Raw genomic sequence first — 20,919 nt, 5'->3', positions numbered from 1 at the left:
AGGAACCAGATTAGACTATGTCCCCATGTTATTTACACTTACAGCACTCATCTTTACCTCTGCTGACAACGAAGTAACTATCTGTAGAATTAACAGTCTTCCCCCACTAGACGACCCAAGTCCATGGACACAGGTCCTGTTTATCTTATTACCTGATATACCAGTTTGATGCCCAGCAACATAACCTAGCATGCTCACTTAAGATTTAATGGTGTACAGCACAGTGATTTCAGAATTCTACACATCACGCAGTGCTCACCACTGCAAGAGTACTCCTTAATCCCTATCACCTATTTAACCCATTCCCTCACCCTCCTCCTCTCCGGTAACCATTAGTTTGTTCTCTATAATTAGAAGTGTTTCTTAATTTGTCACTCTTTTTTCCCCCTCCTTTGCTCATTTGTTTTGTTTTTTAAACTCCACATGAATGAAATCATATGGTGTCTGTCTTTCTCTGACTTATTTCCCTTAGCATGGTACTCTCTAGTTCCAACCATGTTGCTACAAATGGCAGGATTTCATTATTTCTTTAATGGGTAATATTCCACTGTGTGTGTGTGTGTGTGTGTGTGTGTATGTGTGTGTACACATCTTCTTTATCATCAATCCACAGACACTTTGGCTGCTTCCGTATCTCGGCTATTGTACCTAAGTGCGTATATCCCTTTGAAATAGTGTTTTTATATTCTTTGGGTAAATACCCAGTAGTGCGATTGCTGGATCATAGGGTAGATCTATTTTTAATTTTATGAAGAACCTCCTTACTGTTTTCCACAGGGGCTGCAGCAGTTTGCATTTGGTTTGGGGCTACCTTGAATAAAGCTGCAGTTCATGTATAAGTATATTTGTGAACATGTTTTCATTGCTCTTGAATGACTATCTAGGAGTGAAATTGCTGAGTTGTATGGTAAGTGTATGTTTAACTTCACGAGAAACTGTCAAAATGTTTTCCAAAGGTGCTGTGCCACTTTACACATCCACCAGCAATGTTCCAGATTCAGAATTCCAGTTTCACATCCTTGCCGACACTTGGTATACTGTCAACCTCGTCAATTTTAGCCAATCTACTTGGTGTGTCATTGTAGTTTTAATCTGTATTTCCCTGACAATGAATGATGGTAAGCATTTTTCATGTGCTTATGGGCCATTCCTATGTCTTCCTGCATGAAGTACCTATTCATTTGCCAATTTTGTATTGGGTTGTCTTTATTTAACAATGACTGTCACAAGAGTTCTTATATTTTGGATTTAAGTCCTTTGCTCTTACATGTGGATATAATCCCTGGAAATGTGTTCCCAACCTGACCATGTGGAGACCTTGTCTGAGAAATGGGTTCACACACTGAGAATGGCAGAGCAGAAGGATGGAATGAATCTTGGTCTTTGATGACATGATGGAGTCATTTCTGTAACCCAACCCTGGAGCCATTCCATTTTTGTCTTCTTGTGTGAGAGAGAGTAACTTTCTTCTATTATTTCAGTTAAGTTTTTGTGTTATAAATAATAAAAGGACTCAGATACCGATGTTCTACTTCTCAACTCTCTGTATTTCAAAGCTATTAGTTTCTCACTTCCACGCTCCACATTCCTTATGGAGTGGCCGGTGTGTCCTTGTACTCTTTTCAACTGTCTCCATTTCTGGGTTTTTGTTTTATTTTCTTCCAGCTCACATTTCATCTCTTCCTGAGTTCTTCCATTTCTGTGCTTTGTAGCCTTCCCTCACAGAAATGATTACTTTATTAAGCACTTTAAAATCCACTGCCAAATATGTATTTGATGTTTTCATCTGTTCCAGGACAACGCGTTATCTGAAGCAAACGTCTTGTCAGTATGCTATGTGCTAGGTTCCTTTGTCTGACTCTTTCATCACTGAATAAGTGGGTTTCTTGGATTAGCTATGTGCAAGAGGTTAAACTGGGGTGAGCTGGACAGTTTCCTAAAGGCTGCATTTTCACAACAGAAGGTTCTCATTTCCTCTGCTGCTGTAGAGACAAGTCTACTTTTTGGCGAACATGAAGGCTTCTTTGAACCAATCTGGGACCAGGAACACTTCTAATTTCCACATCTATTGTTGAGTAATAAGAAGGTGGCTCTTACACTTCAGAGTGTGCCACTCACCTTCAGAAAGTGCTTTCAAGACTGGTCCCCTAAATTCTCTTCTTCCCACATTTTCTTTCTGTTCTTGGTCACCTGATCTATGTCATCTCCCTAACAATGGAGTTTGTCTTCTCCTTCCATTTTCCTGTTACTCTTGGATGATTTCCAAGAAAAAGTGAAAGCACTTTGATATAGCCATGTTTACAACCAAGGTCTTAATTTCATCATTAGTAATATATTTGTTATCCTTAACTTTCAGCCCTTTATTGATATAATCAAGTGTCTTCATATTTATTTGATATTACTCCATGCCACATAAAAAACTTAAAAAGTATAAAAATAATCGTCAGGTCTGATGGTACTTTACAATCTTCTCTGATTCTCAAGAAAAAACACTCTCCCACACACATACAGTAAAAAGCAGTACAAATTATACCTTTGCAAAATAACAAAATAAAAAGTTCTATAATTTCTTTTTTCCTTTTTGAAGATTTCAATTTTGATGAAATGCAATTTGTCAAAATGTTTTTTTTTATGAAATTTATTGTCAAATTGGTTTCCATACAACACCCAGTGCTCATCCCAAAAAAATGCCCTCTTCAATACCCATCACCCACCCTCCTCTTCCTCCCACCCCCCATCAACCCTCAGTTTGTTCTGTTTTTAAGAGTCTCTTATGCTTTGGCTCTCTCCCACTCTAACCTCTTTTTTTTTTTTTTCCTTCCCCTCCCCCATGGGTTTCTGTTAAGTTTCTCACGATCCATATAAGAGTGAAAACATATGGTATCTGTCTTTCTCTGTATGGCTTATTTCACTTACCATAACTCTCCAGTTCCATCCACGTTGCTAAGAAGTTCTATAATTTCTATTTCTATTATAACGGTACATAAATAACGTCATTTCATTGTCCTTCATTTTACCAACAAAAAGTTTTAGGATCATTTACTTCTGATTATCACCAACAAAAATCTTTAATGTGATAGTTGAGACAGAAGTTCACAGTAAACCAACAACAATCTCAGCTAGGACTGCCAAAGAATTATTTATAGTTCCCATTATTTCATTTTCTCACATCATGAAAGGAGAAAGCAAAGAGACAAAGTAGAACAATATAAATAACTCATAATAAATACAAATTTTTCCACTTGCCAACATGATGAATAAGAGAACATATAATGTTCATAAAATTACCTTATTTGGTCTTCCAATCAATGGATTGCTTCCACATCGTCTATTGATGATGTCACGAATAAGATGCTTTTGCCCATTATATGTTGTTAGAATACTGATCTTGTCAGCAGGGTAACCAAGTAAACACATGTACATAAAAAGTGCCACTACATATTCTGCTTCTCCAAGATTCTGTAATGTAAACATAAACAGATTATGTCTTTATTTCCTTTCATTTCAGTTTTACAGAAAGAATGGCAAACTGGCACAACTGTTGATTTATTACAATTCAAGAAGTGACATTAACTTGGATAACTGAATACCTTCTGTAAAACTGAGGGATAACTCTATCCTAGATTAATAATGATAAAGAGTATATGGCAATTATTTCTCTTTGATATTTGGAATATATCAGTGATATATGGAATAATCATAAAATAAGTTACCAACTTAATGGCTTAATATTTCTGGGACCACCACAATCATAATAAAGATCAATAATACTCTGCTACAATACACTGCAACTGTAGGTATGAATGAAATAGTAACACAAAGGAGCAAGGTAACCATCTAAGAAGCCAGCAGAAAAATCCAGTCTAATAGCATATGCATCTAATAGTACTGAGGTGGACTCTCAATTGGGGTGCAATGTTTTCTCCTTTTTCCTTAGTATTTCCTTGTGTGTTTTATGTTTGGTCTCTTCTTATGGTTGCCACCTCTACCAGACCACTTTAAAGTGAGAAGAGAATGCGGCCTCAAATTGGTCAGTCTGGCTTACATTTATGCTAAGCTGAATCCGAAAGCAAGGAAGCGAACCCAAAGCTTTGTACAGTTCAGTAGCGACTAAATCAAAAGCATTAGAAGACAGAAAAAAGTAAAATGAGAACATAAAACACAACATGAAAATCAAAAGAGGAAGACAAGAAGCTGGATTTCATGTAAAGGCAAAAGGAAAATTCTGGAAGACCTTCAGAAAAATCATTTATATTCTGATTCTGGGTTACACTCACAGCTTGAGTTACCTCTTTCATTTAACTTTTCTAGTTCTTTGGAAGACAGGAGGGAAGAGAAGCTACATGACTGTAAATCTGTTGTCTGTACTGATAGTAACTACATTTATCTAAACATCAGCTCTAACATAGGTAAAATCTTTTGATGTATATGCTGCTGGATCTTTAATATAGATTATCTGTATACACTCCTATGTTTTGTTGATCCTCTTTAAAAATAAAATGGGGGGGGGGGGCGCCTGGGTGGCTCAGTGGGTTGAGCATCTGACTTCGGCTCAGGTCATGATCTATTGGTTCAAGGGTTGGAGCCCTGGGTCAAGCTCTGTGCTGGCAGCTCAGAGCCGGGAGCCTGCTTTGGTTTCTGCGTCTCCCTCTCTCTCTCTCTGCCCCTCCCCTGCTCATGCTCTGTCTCTCTCTCAAAAATAAATAAACATTAAAAAACAATTACTATCACTTAAAAAAAATAAATAAATAAAAATAAAAATAAAATGGGATCCTATACAACGTATTTTGAAACCTGACTTTTTTCATTTAATATAGCATAAACATTTTCCCTGTCAGTAAACAAAGTTATAATCTTAGGATTCTTAATGCCTATTCATTATTTCATTATATGAAATAGGTAATAATGTAATTACTCCCCACTGATATTTAGGTTGTTTCTCTTTTCTAAAATACTATGCAGTAAAAGAAAAAAGATATGATAGATATCTTAGCATAGAAGTCTTTGCAAACTTGTCCAATAATTTTTTAGGATAAATTCCTTAGAGTGAGAACACTGCTTTTAATACATACTGACAGTTCACCAAACTGTTTTCCTACTAGCATTGCATGAATATAGAATTTCTGCAAACCAAACTCCATGCTGAGTATTACTGGAGGTGAAAATATGGTCCGGTAACTTATAGCTGCTACGAATCTCTTTTTTTGTGTGAAACACAATATTCTTGTCCTTACTGCCTTTGTCTGTTTGGGTGTTGATTATTTTAAAAGGTGACTTACAGGAGTTCTGTATGTATGTTCAGAATTCAAATCCACAATTTGTTAAATCTTAAAAATAAATTTTGTCTCCAATCAATATTTTTCTTTATGACGTCTACTTTTGGTAACGAGCTTAAGGCCTTTCTCATCCCAACATTACGTATTCATCAGTATTTTCTTCTTTCTAGTGTGTTTATACTTTCTTTTCTTTGATGTATCTTTATCTGAAATTGAAATTTTTGTGTTGTGTATGAGGTAGGGACCTAGTTTTCCTTTTTTCAATGGCTAGCCAAATGGTTCGGTATCACTGATTTAGGTAGTAATTCAGCTAGGCAAATGCAAAATAAACCTAAAAAATTTATGTTTTTTCTTACCTGATAAAAATAAGGATTAGGTTCAGACTCTCCCACTCCTTGAAAATCTTCCACATTGATGAGCTGGAAGTCATAAAGCAAGCCGGCATTTGCTGTACTAAACTCCGGCAAGAGCTGTACGTGGGGTAAGTTTCCCAGATTCTTGTATCGCCAGTTGTAGAGGTTACACAAGCTTCCGAAAGACAAATCCCACCCCAAACAGGAAACGTTAATAATGTAAAATCTTCTTCTAATATACATAAGGGGGTTCCTAAGGAACTGTGCTCTTCCTTTTAATTCTCATGTTAACCATTTTGCTCTCATCGTTTTAGCAATAATGCTTTTTCAACTTTGCCTCCCTGCTTCAAGCAACCAAAGGTCAGAAGACTTGATGATACTATAGAGATGAAGCTCTATTGTGTATTCTGAGGTAAATGTTATCTTTAATCCTTAAATTAAAAAACCAGGAAAAAAAATCAGGGAAGAGCCTGTAACTTGAGGAATATTTTGAGGTAATTATGAGATGGGGCCTATATACTCAATATAAATAAGAACTGGTGTGTTTTCCTTGTTTACCTTTTGCTTTAGATTTCAAAATGATATTAACTGTATATCTTACACTTAATATGGGGCATACAGTTAATGGGGGCATAAAGACATTGAAAGTGACAGAGAAAAGAAGCCCTCAGTTCACAAATCACATACATTAATCTTAGTGAACGAAGTGCAGGAAATAACTTAGTTCACATACCACGCAAAAGGCAATACAGGCACTTTCAGATTTGTAGATGCCAAGTTCCTAGACAGCTGGGAATACTAGAGTCTCTACAGAATATGCTATCAAATACTTGGATTATGGAACAGGGGTCCTTAAACAGGGAATACTTAAGGCTCCTTTACCTTGCTCTGGCTCGCCCTTGAGCATCAAGGTCCACAGTAGGAACTCCAACACGGACAAAGCGAGTGAACAGAGACTGCTCCATATTTGAATACTTCTGAAAGGCCATATTCTTAATGACTGGAGGTAACTGGTGATGATCACCAATCATAATCCAGCGTTTCAGTCGGCTAAAACCATCTTGAGGATTCTAGAAATGAAAAGTGAGGAGATGACAAAATACTCTGATTAATATATTATCCTATTAGTCTCCAATTTATCATACAAGAGTGCTATTTACAAAACAGCTTTATTAGCTTACTAATTCTCATTCACCAGCTTCACAGAGAGACATCTGGCAAATGTACAGAATGACTTGTGAGCCACAAACAGGTGCCATCACCCTCGTGGCTCACAGTGGGTGAGGGAGGGTGGAAGGATTGAGAAGGCAAGCATGAAATTAACTCTGCTTACCAGGTAGGGCAATCCAAAGAGGTCTGGAAGACTCTGGTCAGAATTAAGCAAAGGGTACACAGAAAGAAACAGATGCCCAAAAAGGGAAATGGAAGGATGTCAGAGTAGACACCTCATATCACAATTACGCCGAGAACCAGTTCTGAAAACCTCCAAAGCAGTAAAAATTATGTCTTTAATATTTCCCACAGTATTACTTCCATTTCCTGCTTTATAGCTCTCCTTGTTCCTTGAAACATACCCTGATAAAATGCATTCCAAGTCCAAAATAATTTGGCTTATAAAACAACTTTTAGAACCCAATTTATCTATGAATTAAAGCAGTCTTTATTCTTAAATTGGGATTCCACATTTTGTTTTTAATTCTTCCATAGTAAAGACTATGGTACAGTAAGAAACATTCTTAAACATCATCAGTTGGCTAAAAAAATTTAGGCATAAAATAAAGAAAAGCAATGTACTCAGTGAACATCAAAAACAATTCTAGAAACAACTCTAACAAAAGAAATGAAAAAATAGCTCATCTACCCTCCAAACTGCATAACAATGTAATTTTCTTGATTAAAATTACTAAGCCTTTTCAAAACTTAAAGATAAACTATGAATTTTTAAATAGTACTCCCGGAAACAAAACAAACTACTAAATAACCACTGAACAGATTAAAGGAAGTTTATAGCCTTAAAATAGATTAGCAACCATAATGAAGTTAAAGAGAATATGTAATTATGGCAATTAGCACCCCAAAACTGTGTAGCTTTTTGACACTGCCCCCCGGAATTCTTCAAACTCTACTTTCTTTGTTTCAGACCTCAATCTCCTCCTACCTGTAGAAGAAGAGGTATAAAAGTTTCTATCTCCAGAATCTGTGCAGCCTCTTCCATTAAAATGTTGTCATACTGAGAAAGGGAGAAAAAAAGAAATCTTGTCAAAAAGGCAGCTTGAAATCTAAACAACTACCACCATAACTGTAACAACTAGCCAAAAAACCCCAAATAATATTAGACAAAAATAACATCATACAAATTATTCAAACATGATGCCCCTGCTTTTCTAGTTCAAGTCTTAGACCTCAGGGAAGTCCTCTAAATAAACAACTACCTTGAGGAGATCTCACAGATCATTTCTTGCATTGCCCATCAACTTAAATTATTTTCAATTCTGTTCTTTAAGTTCTACATAAGAATCAAATTATGATTATATATGAGGTCATTTCCATTGATACTCTTACCCTAGGTAGTATTTGGGAGCATTTATTTTTCCCTTATGAATTCTACCCAGCACATGATAATCCACCTCTGTTGTATCCCTGGCAATTTGTCACCAAAGCATGAAATTTTATCTTCAAAACTCCCTCTCCATTTCTACCACCACGACCACTGAAATCCAAGACACTTCTCTATTGCCAGAAATCTCTTTACTAGTCCTTCCCCTTCCTGGCTTGCCTCTCATAAACCACTGATACAACAGGCATCAGATCATGTCACCAACTGGTTCCAAATCCTTCAATGGCTTCTAATTGTCTTAGGAAAGAAATCCCTGAACATGGCCTGCACGAGATGTATTAATAAGGGCCTATATTCAATTTGGTCTCTGTCTTCCTCTCCTACCCTTCTCCTTACTAATTAAACTTTAACCATGTTGACCTATTTCATTTTCTTAGAAATGGCAAAATGTTCTGACTTCAGGCCCTCTGTAATACTATTCTCTCATTTTTTTGTTTGCTTGGCTTTTTCTTATTCTTAAAGTACCAGCTTAAAACCCACTTTATCCAGGTCTTCTCTCACCTCCAAATCTAAAACTGATTTCACAGAACTCTGTCCATTTGTCTTACAGCACATCACAATTTGTAATTCTATCTGTATATTTACTTGTTTGGTATCTGTATCCTTCCAGTAGCCCAGTTTCTGGTAACGCCAAGTACTGCACACTTATAAAATAATGAAAAATCAAGTCTTTATCCAACATAAGGAATTTTCCTTCTTTCTTTCATGATTACTTCCATCTGCCCAATTATCTGCTAGATCTATTCTCGACATGCTTTCCTTCCCCTCCACTTCTAATTCTGATTGTTAGTGTGACATCCCCTTCCTTGTCTTATTGGTAAAATACCTTCTTTGAGAATCTCACTAAATACAAATTAGAGTTCCTTTTTTTGTGTGTTTTTAAAGTTTTCTCCTCTTAGTCTGTTTTCTAGAGAGGCAGAAGGTAGGAGCATATATTTACTCTTAATGATTAACTAACCCTCCGCTTTTAAATGGATTGTATTGTTTATATATACAGTACTATAATTTCTGTGCTATTAATTTTTACCAAACTTTGCTTGTACCTATTTTTTGTCCAAGATAAGTAGCTAAGATGAATTTCCATTGGAAATCCAATGACGAAAGTTAAGGTTCAATTATATACTGTTTTCTACTGAAAATGACTAAAGGGTTAGGCATGTAGATAGGTGTCTTCTCTAGCTCTATCTGATGCTGAATTTCCCTATTACAAGGATTAATTAGGTCATCCCTGTAGGAGCTTAGGAGGAGTTCCAAGAGCCACATTTTCTCACAAGTCTCTGCATGGACTCTCAGGATAACAGACATGATATGAAAAAGAGTGGGAGCAGCTCAAAGATGTTTTAAAGAGCCTGCTTTCTGAAAAATAACTGAAAATCTAATGCAATTTAACTTACCAAAAACATATCTATAGATTCTACTTTGTAAAAGACGATTTTAATCACCAAGCAAGATTATGACATAACCGTATTGGGCATATTAAGGCAGGAAGAGAGCATATGACTGTGCATGCATGTCCCCGTGGGGACAGCACAAGGTCAAATGACAAAGTCTAAAAGGGAAAGAACAAAGGAAATACTAAAAGAGTTGAAAGAATGGTTGATTATCAGGGGAGTAAGGGACTGACCTTTCTTAATGTTAAGTAGCTCTATAAGGTTTTTAAATGTTTAAACCACATGCAGGTGTTTAAGTTTAATAAAAATAAAACTTCAAAATTGAAAATATAAAAAAATGTAAGGAATACTATTAGCACTCATGCTAACTACATACGAATAGCACAATTAAATAAATAATTAATGAAAATTTGATAAGCTACAAGTAATGCTTTTTAGAACATGCATATGAAAAGCTGCAAGACACCATAAAATGTTATTTACGATTTTGCACCATTTCCCTTGTTATTAAACTGATAGTATTTAATATCAAATAAAGCATATTTTATTTATTTTAACAATTTTAACAATTTTAACAATTATTTATTTTGAGAGAGAGAGGGAGCGTGCAGGAGGGGCAGAGACAGAGGCAGAGCGTTCTCAAGAAAGTTGGGCCCTGTCAGCGCACAGCCCATGCCAGGCTTGAACCCACGGACCGTGAGATCATGCAAGGGTCGGACACTCAACAAACAGCCACCCAGGGGCCCCAAGTATATAATGTCAGTCCCAGAAACAAAATATTTAGGTGAAAAATTCTCACTAATAATTTGCAAAAGGGTAAATTCACACCACTCGTGTAAGTTCACAGTACCTTTTCATAATTTATCGTACTTGTGTTACCTTGCAGCTGAGGAACCTTTTCATCCAAGATAGCAACTCTTCTATCACCTTGAATTTTTTTAGCACTTACCTTCCAGTGAGCTCACAACATTTAAAATTTCTCAGTTACTTTCATTAACAAATGCTTTGCTAACTTTGAATTCAAACCAGTACACAAACCCTAATTTTAAACAACAGATAAACCAGTTTCAGAGAAGTGAAATGATTTGCATTAAAATCAGAGTTTAGGCCTGTATCACTAGCAAAGTCACAAAGAGCCTGCAGATTCAAATTTACTGCTCATTTATTACATTCTACTTTAAATGAGTCATAGGCTATCAGGCTATGGTGCCCATTAACTCTCCTGTCTTTTATCATATGATGAAATCATTTTAATAGCTCATCCTACAGTCTAAATGAGGATCCCATATCCTTATATGGAAAGCTTTTCGTCTACTGAATGAACAAATAACTGGGAGTGAATGTGTACTCAAAACATGAATAATGCAAGCATATAAATGTCTAATAGGTGAAAAACATTGTCAAATGTTATTTTTATAGGTTTTAGTTCTGTTTGGAGATTTTTTAACATAGTGAAAACAGATGAATGTACCTTAACAAACATTAGAATTTAGTTAGACGATTATGGTCATAATGTTATTTAGTGGCCATAGGTCCAATAAGTAGACTTAGAAAAATTAGATTTAGAGTACACTAATCATGTAAACATCCGAGGTTATCATCATTTTCAGAAGAGACGTTTTTAAGTAATTTTGAGTGTGAACTTCAGTCAGAGGTAAGCAATCTTCAAGGAAAATGGCGTAGGTAAAAGAAAGGAAGGGGGAAAAAGGAAAAGAAAGGAGAGGAAAGAAAACACTAACAACTGAACAGATGATGAACTAAGGAACTAAGTCTCTACCTTGAAACCTAGCTTGACTAAATCATGTCGTTTTAAGGCAGCATGAGTACAGGTCATAGCAATGATTTTGGCTTCTTTCACCAAAAGGTATTTAGATCTGTCCAGTCCACTTCGAAGCAGTTCGGAAGCTCTGAATTCCTATGGGAGTGGGAGTCAGTGAGAGACTATGTTAGGAAGATAAACACATTTTATGCATACATTCCTACAATCCAGTTTATCAGAATTAATTCTTGATGAGCTAATATAAATAAATCACAAACTAAGCCTAATGAATCTTAATTTTATTCATTATTAATTAGATACTAATTGTGTTCAAATAATAACTGATATTCAAGCTATAATTTAGGCTGTTTTTGTATAATGTAAAATATTTACTGTATCAATAAGATTACTGAATAAAACATCTATCTCATTATTTTACTCAAGGTCCCTCCATGAAAGCTATTTCAAGTATTCATAACAAAGGGAATTGAACGCAGGGGTCTGGTTTCACAGGTGAGAGAAGCCAGTCAGGGAATGGTTGAAGTAACCCAGAGATTAGCAATAGTACGAACCATTGTAGAATCTGACCATTCGTAGGCTAGGATAGACAAGGGACGGAGGCAGTGTTGTCAGAGCCCAGGGACTGGGGTACCAGAATAATTCAGAACAATCACAGTGAGCCAGGCCAAGTGAAACTGGAGCCATGGAAGAGATGAAATCCAAGGCAGCTGGTGGAGAAATATCCTAGCTTCTCTTTTTCTGCCACATTTTTATTGGCTGAACCGAGCCAGAAGTCAGCTGATAAGGGAGGGCAGGATCAGCCCCACCTCTGACCATGGCAGAGGATCCCCCACAGAGCAGAGTAGAGGATGGACAGCAGATGCTGAGTGAGGAGAAAACAAGCTCAAGCAGAGTACCTAATACAAAGTTTTTTAAATCTGAACATTATGTCATACTTCCTTCCAACATTTTGAACATGTTTGTTTTTTAAATAATTAAAACAATACAGGTACAGGAGAGGTATGCTATTTAAATCTCTCCCACCCTCTCCCAAGACACCTACTATTACGAATTAAGTATATTTTTTCCTTTTACTGTTTATGTTATCATAAGCATACTCTAATATTGTTTCATAGGTTCTTAAAATTTTATTTATTATACTGTATATTTATTATTTTGTACCTCCTGTCCATCCACCCATCCATCGACCTACTTATACATATTTACTAAACATATACTATGTGCCAGATACTCTTCTAGGAAGAAGAGTATTTGTATCTAAAAGGTACAAATAAAACAAAGCCACTGCTCCTTTACCTGGAATAATCCTGAATCATCCTACTGAGGAATGTGAGCTTGAATGTGATCCCTTTACGCTCTAGTCTTCAAATGATGTTTTCCATAGGGAATGAGAAAAGTAGGAAGCACAAGGGGGCTGGTATAGGTGCCTGGATTCCAGACATATTTTTCTCTTATTTTACCTTAATACTCAACATAAATCAACCTGGCTAACAAAGCAACCTCACTTTTTGCCACTGATCAGAAGGCATAAAGAACATGTCTTTTGGCCATGTGGCAGTCTCAGATTCTAATTCAAAGAAACACTATTGAATCTCCTGAGGGAAGCATTCCTTTCTTAAATTCGAAGACTTTTACACCACAAAAGTAAAAATAATGGGGATTCAATTCATATCTTAATTTTTACTCACTTCTTGAACTAAAACTATAAATGTTTTCTTTTTCTTTTTTTTTAAGGGATAATTTATTTTGAGAGAGAGAGAGAGAGAGCTAGCTCACGAGCAGGGGAGGGGCAGAGAGGGAGGAAAAGGGAGAATCCCAAGCAGGCTCTGTGCTGTCAGCACAGAGCCCGATGCGGGGCTTCATCCCACAAACCATGAGATCATGACCTGAGCTGAAATCAAGAGTCAGAAACTTAACTGACTGAGCCACCCAGGCACCTCTATGAATGTTGTCAATAATCTCACTTAAAAGTAACAATTTGGTTTGTAACATGTGAATATTCCACATTTACTTCACTAAAAACAAAACCCGAAACACAACTAAACTCAAAACCTTAAAAGGAAAGTTAAAAAAAACTTGAGAATCCTTACCTCAAGCTGAGTAAAGATTTTCTTAATGTGCCTGAAACATCCTTCAGCAATTTCCATGTCTTCTTCATAAGATCGGCCTTTAAAAATGGGTTGAGGGGCATTTGCAAAGTATTCATGAAAAGGGAAGAAAGTGGAGACTTCCGTGACATCTGGCAGTGTATTACCTTTATTTTTCACTTTGCTGATATATTCTTCCCAACGAGACATGACCTATAAAAAAAAGGGACTTGACTTCAAATTTCTCAGCTAGTTATTATACTTTAAATGATAAAATAAAAGAGATATCTAATAAAAATAAGACTTGCTAAGGGAAAGAAAAAAAAAAAGCAGTCCTTGACCCAACAGGACTATTTCTTACCTGAGTCACTGACAGACTGCCCTTCTTTTATAAAAGTGACCTTTAAGAAAAAGGTTCTTTAATAAAAATGTAAAAGCTAGAAAGAACCTCAGGGTCATCTCATGGGACTTTTTGATCTTAGACATTTCAGACTCCATGGATACTCAAAACAGTATTACTGATGCTTAAAAAACAAAACAAAACTAACAACTCCTAAACAAAGAAATTTTTTATTTTTTCATCTCAGTTTCTGTCCATATATGGGAAGTCCCACTTTAGCACCATTTAAGTAAATTTAGCATTTCCAACCCTTCTCCCAGACCCTAATAATTTTTCCAATCCTCTTTTGTACATTTACAATGAACTTCTGTTAAACTGAGTATGTATCTGAAAACTCATTTTATGACTTTGTGATAGAGCTCGATTATATCCTGGTATGTTGTAGTATGCCGCTACCATGCAGTTCCCGCTCTATCTCAATTTTGGTAATTCTCCTAGCCTTTTACAGTTTACAACTTCAGGGTTTCTCCAAGTGTGGTTCTTAGGCAGAACATCTGAGAGGCAAAACAAAGATGTAGATTCCTGGATGCCACCTCTTACTGAGAGAGAATCTCTGGAGACAAACTTCCCAATCCTCCCATCCACCTCCCCTCCTGCAATACACTTTGTTCTCTGTATTTAAGAGTCTCTTATGGTTTGCCCTCCCCTGTTTTTATCTTAAAATAACTTTCCCACTGTGATTCTTACGTGTTGAAAATTGTTAATCTATACTGTTAATTTTTTAAAAAATTTACAATTGTTAATCTGTACTGTTAATTTTTCCCAAGTCGATTACTTAAGCCTCCACAAATGTATAGATTATTTCTCCTACTTTTAAAGGTAGTTTTCACTGAGAGCCCAATGATTTTTATTTTGTGCCAAATATACATGTAGACATGATCTTTATTCCACTATTCAAAGTTCTAAACTGCCTGAGTCTAATGCAGACAGACTACTTTGCAAGATGATGTATATCTTCTCTGTGTCACAAGGAACCATGAAATCTGATCATTTTAAATGGATTGAACTGGTTAGGGTGTCTACTTATATCGAACATACACCCATTCTTTCAAATACATTTTAAAATTTGAATGTTACAGTTGAGACTTAAAATATATGAGTAACATGAATACAAAAAGAACAAATAATTATACAAAATTCTCCATTATATGATTATGCCTTACTCTGCTTAAAATTATTAGCAAACCAACTGATTATTAAGGTTTATTTCTGTTCATTTTTTATTTAGCTTTCTATTTCTCAATGGTTCTCACACCCCAAAAAATTAACCCTAAGAAAAGCAAAAAAAAAAGCACACCTTTAAACAGAAGTCAAAAGAATTTTTAACTTAATCCCCTACTTTTGAAACTGGCTGTAAAATATAATATATTTCTGGAAATTTGAAAGGAGAATGTGTTTTTCTTCATTAGTTGATTAATGTGAAGAGTAAAAGTAGGTTACAGAACTGTACTTTGTTACCACTGGGTAGTTAGCATATTTAGTTGTCTTTCCACAGTAAAGAAAACAAGAGAGACTAGAAAATTTGTCAAAAGCAAGAAAGAAAAAAGTAAAAAAATTAAAAAGTAGCAACACTGGCCTTTCAGTGAATGCGTCATCAAACAGTCATTTAGTCAAGAAAATCGAAGTTAATAGGAAATACAAACACTTAATATTCACAAATATAGCTTTGACAACAGCATAAATTTTAATCTACTCAACAAAAAAATAAGCTTTCAGGAAGGACCTCAAGAACCTATCCCAGTTTCCAAATGAAGACCATATGATTTAAAAACTCTTAATCCCCTACCTGATATAAGAAGAAATAGCCTGCAGTTTCACAAGTATATGAAGCATCTCCTGGAACCCCTAGACTCTTTTGCAAGCGTTTGACTTCTTCTAAAAGTTCTATTCTTCGAGCCAGGACATAATTAACTCTTCCATACCTAGAAATTTCAATTAAGTAAAAAAGCAAAATTATATAAAGAAGAGACTTTCAAGGAGACTGTCAGAAAAATATTTAAGAAAATCACAGTAAAAACCATAAATGGCCAAATAGAAAAAAAAAACTGTAGAAAACATTGTTTTTATTTAATAAAAGTGGTAGTTCTTGGATCAGTGCTGATCTGCAAACATGTTAGTGGTCTGTGAGGAAGGAAAATCAACTACATCACTAAATGCACCATTTAATACACCATTCTTTTTTACTCCCCTCACCTCCATAACAAGACCTTCACAAAGAAGTACAGTGTATTCTGGTGTTAGTTCATCTTATCACAGACCAAGAATACATAGTTTATGGAATGGCTGCTTTGAAGAGCACTGTTTTACACTATCATAGAGATAGATTAGTTCTAAAAGCTTTGATAAATAATTTTAAAATGTATTTGAGGGAGCCTGGGTGGCTCGGTCAGTTAAGTGTCTGACTTCGGCTCAGGTCATGATCCCATGGTTCATGGATTCGAGCCCTGCATCGGGCTCTGTGCTGACAGCTCAGAGCCCGGGGCCTGACTCGGATTCTGCGTCTCCCTCCCTCTCTGCCCCTCCTCCGTTAGCGTTCTCTCTCTCTCTCTCAAAAATAAAGAAACATTAAAAAAAATTTTTTTTAAATAATAAAATAAAATGTATGTGAGTGGGGCGCCTTGGTGGCTCAGTCAGTTGTGTGTTCGACTCTTGATTTTGGCTCAGGTCATGACCTCATGGTTCGTGAGATGAAGCCCTGAGTTGGGCTCTGTGCTGACAGCTCAGAGTCTGCTTGGGATTCTCTCTCTGCCCCTCCTCAACTCATGCCCCTCTCTCAAAATAAATAAATAAAAACTTAAAAACAAAGAACAAAAAACAAACAAACCCAAAACTATGTTTGATCATTCTTTGTTGTCCCAGCATGTACCATTGCACCTGAAGCTACTATGTTCATAAATATTTGCTAAATGAGTAAGAAAACTGAAATTTGAAAAGTACCTGGCCCAGAGGTATGTAGTTAAGAAAAAAAAGCAGTGTATCAGAACTGGATTCCAAAACCTGTACATACTCTTTCCACAATAACAAAGTGCCTTCTATAACCTTTTAACATTAAAAAAAAAAAAAAAAAATTAACATAGTGTAAACACTGCTGTTCTCATTTTTAAAGACTGGTCAAAGGAAGAAGTCATGTTCCTGAATGCTCCACAGCTGAAATTCACCTGAGGAAGCAAGAATGATTGAGAATAAAAGGGCTATAAGACACAGTCTATGTTTAAAGAATTTCCCAACTCAGAAGGATATAAACATCACAGCAGGTAACTTTTTTCAGAAAGTTTGCTTATCTAGACCTTAAAGCATTTTCTATAATAAACACTTTAGGAATGAGGAAAAAACTGAAGATGCTTATAAAGGAGTCTGTAATAAAATGCCAAAATTCTTGTGACATAGGGTTAAATGTAAAATAGACAATGGAATTCTATGTACTACTACTTATTCTATTATTCCATAAATCTAAAACTATACTAAAAAAAAAAAGTCTTAATTTAAAGAAGCAATGTATACAATTGTCAATAATAGCATGATCACAGCTGATTATTAAAAGGGTGAATACCAAAAAGTTGTTTTGGAGTAGTGGAATTATGTATGACCACTCCTCCTCTATCTCACAAGGTTTGAAAATTTTTCTTTAGGCAAAATGATATTACTTTTACTATGAAATGATACTGTTTCTCCTTTTAATTATGAAAAAGGGAGAGAAATGAAAGAACATGCCCAATGCAGCAAGCACATACCTACTAACAGAGCCGGGGCTTGGCTTGTGCATCAGAAAGCAAAAACTATTATTTTCTTCGGAAAGTTGGTATTACCTGAAATCCGTTTTTAAGTTTTACTTCGGTTCTGTTCTAATATTCTTTAAAAAACTATAGACCCTACTGCAGTATAATTATAATACCACCTTTATGTTCACTGAATGCTGGATTATTACATTTTACAGTCTAGCCCACTTCTGTAAGTTTAATATGAGGAAATATCCATGGCAAGAATTCAGAGAAGTAACTTTGGCTAACCCAAAATTAAGAATCTAGAGCCCCAAATATAACTTAGTGTGTGTTGTTCTTTGCCCTATGACTTTTTAGAAGCTAACAAATGTTTGGTGAGCTCTGTAATACAAGAACTCAAAATAGATGCAACATAATAATTTAACACTCCTTTAGCTCTTTTGATGTCTATGATCAATTTAGTCAAAGGTCATGTTCAATAGCCAAAGGCTGTATTAAATATGTGCAGCTGTTTGTTATGACTATTGTCTGAAATCATGCTTTGAAAATGCATTTCAATATAAATGAAATGAGCTATTATAAACAAACTTTGAAGGGGAAATCTAAAATACTAACAGTAGGAGAAATTTCGATTTGTAAAATTTTAGTTAATATGTAATGTTAAACATAAAGTCCAGCTAAATGGCAATTAAGTACCTGTGATAATACTTAAAACCTCAAAGCTTATACTATCATTAATCTCCGATTGTGTTTCATTAAAGAACCAACTTCTTAACTGGTGCCTAAAATATATGCAAATTAAATGTCTGAATGAAATGTGAAAAGGAATCACGGAAACTTGTACAGTTTGAGTTGGCAACATTAAAAATGACCTCAATAAACAGAGAACAAATGGCAATCTGCAATTTTAAAAAGATGAATAAGATAACTCTCTTTACTGAAATAACTGTACTCTTCAGGGAAAAAATGGCATAAACAAACAGAACTGGAGCTGAAGGAGATGATGATGTTTAGGTCAACTATAAGTAGTTATGCTAGAATCTTTCAGAATTAAGTTTGATTATTCATGGCTCTTGTCCCCTCACGTTTCTTCAATAAAGAAGAGGAAGGGAAGGCTAAAAATTGTTTTGTGTACCATTTCAAAACTCATCCCCATCTGCTCACCTGCTGAAATCCTTCTCTGTCTCCAGCTCTTCTTCTCCATGACCAAGACGCAGCAGGTGGCGCTCATCAATGTCTAGAGCCATGATCTTCTCAAACAACTGGTTCAAGGCCTGGAGAATAAAACAAAAAGGATGACAGTGAATTTTAATGAACTGTCAGCCTCCTTTAAAAGTAATAAAAACCAGGGGTGCCTGGGTGGCTCAGTCGGTTGAGCGTCCGACTTCGGCTCAGGCCACGATCTCACAGCTCGTGCATTCGAGCCCCGCGTCAGGCTCTGTGCTGACAGCTCGGATCCTGGAGCCTGCTTCAGATTCTGTGCCTCCGTCTCTCTCTGCCCCAACCAACTCACATTCTGTCTCTGTCTCTCTCAAAAATAAATAAACATTAAAAAAAATTATAAAAGTAACAAAAACCAACATTTAGAAGGACAGAAAAGAATGAACACTGCCTAGTCAGATAAGAATCAAATTCAAAACACAGAAGAAAACAAATCTTGTATTAGGTTACTTACAATGTAAACAAAATAGCATTTTTCTTGATTTCTGATATTGCTGCCTACACATACTTGGCCAAGTGAATGACTGAAAACCATAAAAACCATCTAACCACTAAATCTCTGCTTCCACTAATTTATGAAAGAAAGAAAAACTATGGATCAGTTTCTATTCTCCCCAAATAGTAACAATTACTGAAATAATTAATAAACACACCAAGATTTCACTCCACGGAATATCCATGGGTTGTAGAAAACTGAAACATTTTTGCAGCTGGAAAAGGACTCTCAGGCAGTGAGTGTGTAGAGAGAATATGTCAAGAGGACCACATAAGGGGAAGGTAAATTGCATCATTCAAATCTTAGACCAAAGGTCTGAAGTTCTCTATACAACAATGAACAGAGCACTCATTAATTGCAAACTATGCTGATGGAGGCCATCTAGAAGCACTCCTTTCTACCTATAAAACAGTCGCGTTTAGGGTTCCCTCGAATCTTAGTATCAATTACCTGAACATCTACAGTTACAACGTTTTGTAGACAGGCAAGTTTCATAGTATGGAAAGATACATTAAGAAAGACATAATTTAAAACTCAGCCAAATGTCTCTCTTAATTTACCATCACTCTAACCCTACCCATAAGCCAACATCCAGTCTCATAATGTAAATACAGATATCTTTTGCTATCAAAACTCTAACAATTAGAGCTCAGATTGAAGAAATGAACATAAATTTTCAGAAAAAAATTCCCCAATATTCAAACTCTTGATGCTCTCCATCCAAAACCTGAGATCCAATGGATCAGACCACATAGCATTCATCACTGACTAGCCAAACTCAGAAACCACAAAGATTTAGAGAACAAAAAATACTATCACACTGCACTCAAAAAACCCTGCAAGATCTCATTATGAATTAAAGTAATACTGAAGAACTGCTTGCATTAAGTATGCAGATGAAGATCTGACAAATGAAAAGCAACAAAACAACTGATATCAAGGATGATATGATTATCAAAGATCATTAGCAAACAATGAAGTCTTTGGCTACATCTATAAAACAACCTTCTCTATAATTGTACTATACAAGTCAATCATGAGTAGAAGAGTCTACAGAAAGTCATTATCAGGTTATGACAAAACTTACTAAAAATACTGTTAAAACAACAACACATGAATTATTCTTAATTCATTCTGAGTCTGGAAAGAGGTAAGATTATTACAGACTAAATTTCATTAAATAGAAGAAAAACGGCATACATAATTTGTAATTACATAATTTGTTTCTTTTATTAAGCTTCAGTCAGCTTTCTCCCCTGCACAATTTTAGTATACTGTACAATAATGTCACCATTACTTACAAACTTCAAAGATATAAAAACAAGTGAATGAATTGGATAGCATTAATTTTAAAAACCTATAGACTAAAAGTTGACAAATAATGGAGTAAGTGACATTTAGCATTCTAAAAATCCAGTGCTTCTTTGCAGACCAACTCTTAAAGAAGTGGTCAACTGAAATCACCCTTTAGAGAACCATAAGTACCTTTAGAGGTTAGACTATACTACATGTTTCATGATGTTCTGAGAGCTTCCTGTTATGTTTTACAGAAAAGCTAGTAAAGGCTAGGTGTCTTACT

At 35.6% G+C, this 20,919-nt stretch overlaps 1 protein-coding gene across 1 annotated transcript in view; it reads right to left on the bottom strand.

The window, feature by feature from the left end:
• Window positions 1-20,919, bottom strand: part of AQR (aquarius intron-binding spliceosomal factor) — a 93,696-nt gene that overhangs the window by 8,667 nt on the left and 64,110 nt on the right. Inside the window, exons 24-31 of the mRNA XM_030318560.2 lie at window positions 18,788-18,897; window positions 15,691-15,826; window positions 13,508-13,717; window positions 11,415-11,552; window positions 7,788-7,859; window positions 6,512-6,699; window positions 5,633-5,804; window positions 3,289-3,459 (exon numbers count right to left, since the gene is read on the bottom strand). Coding sequence (XP_030174420.1) covers window positions 3,289-3,459; window positions 5,633-5,804; window positions 6,512-6,699; window positions 7,788-7,859; window positions 11,415-11,552; window positions 13,508-13,717; window positions 15,691-15,826; window positions 18,788-18,897 — 1,197 coding nt within the window. The remainder of the gene's footprint in view (window positions 1-3,288; window positions 3,460-5,632; window positions 5,805-6,511; window positions 6,700-7,787; window positions 7,860-11,414; window positions 11,553-13,507; window positions 13,718-15,690; window positions 15,827-18,787; window positions 18,898-20,919) is intronic.

This window comes from Lynx canadensis, chromosome B3 (assembly GCF_007474595.2).
Source record: "Lynx canadensis isolate LIC74 chromosome B3, mLynCan4.pri.v2, whole genome shotgun sequence".
Taxonomy (NCBI): Eukaryota; Metazoa; Chordata; class Mammalia; order Carnivora; family Felidae; genus Lynx; species Lynx canadensis.
The sequence above is the reverse complement of the archived record's forward strand: the minus strand, read 5'-3'. Positions and strand labels throughout refer to the sequence as shown.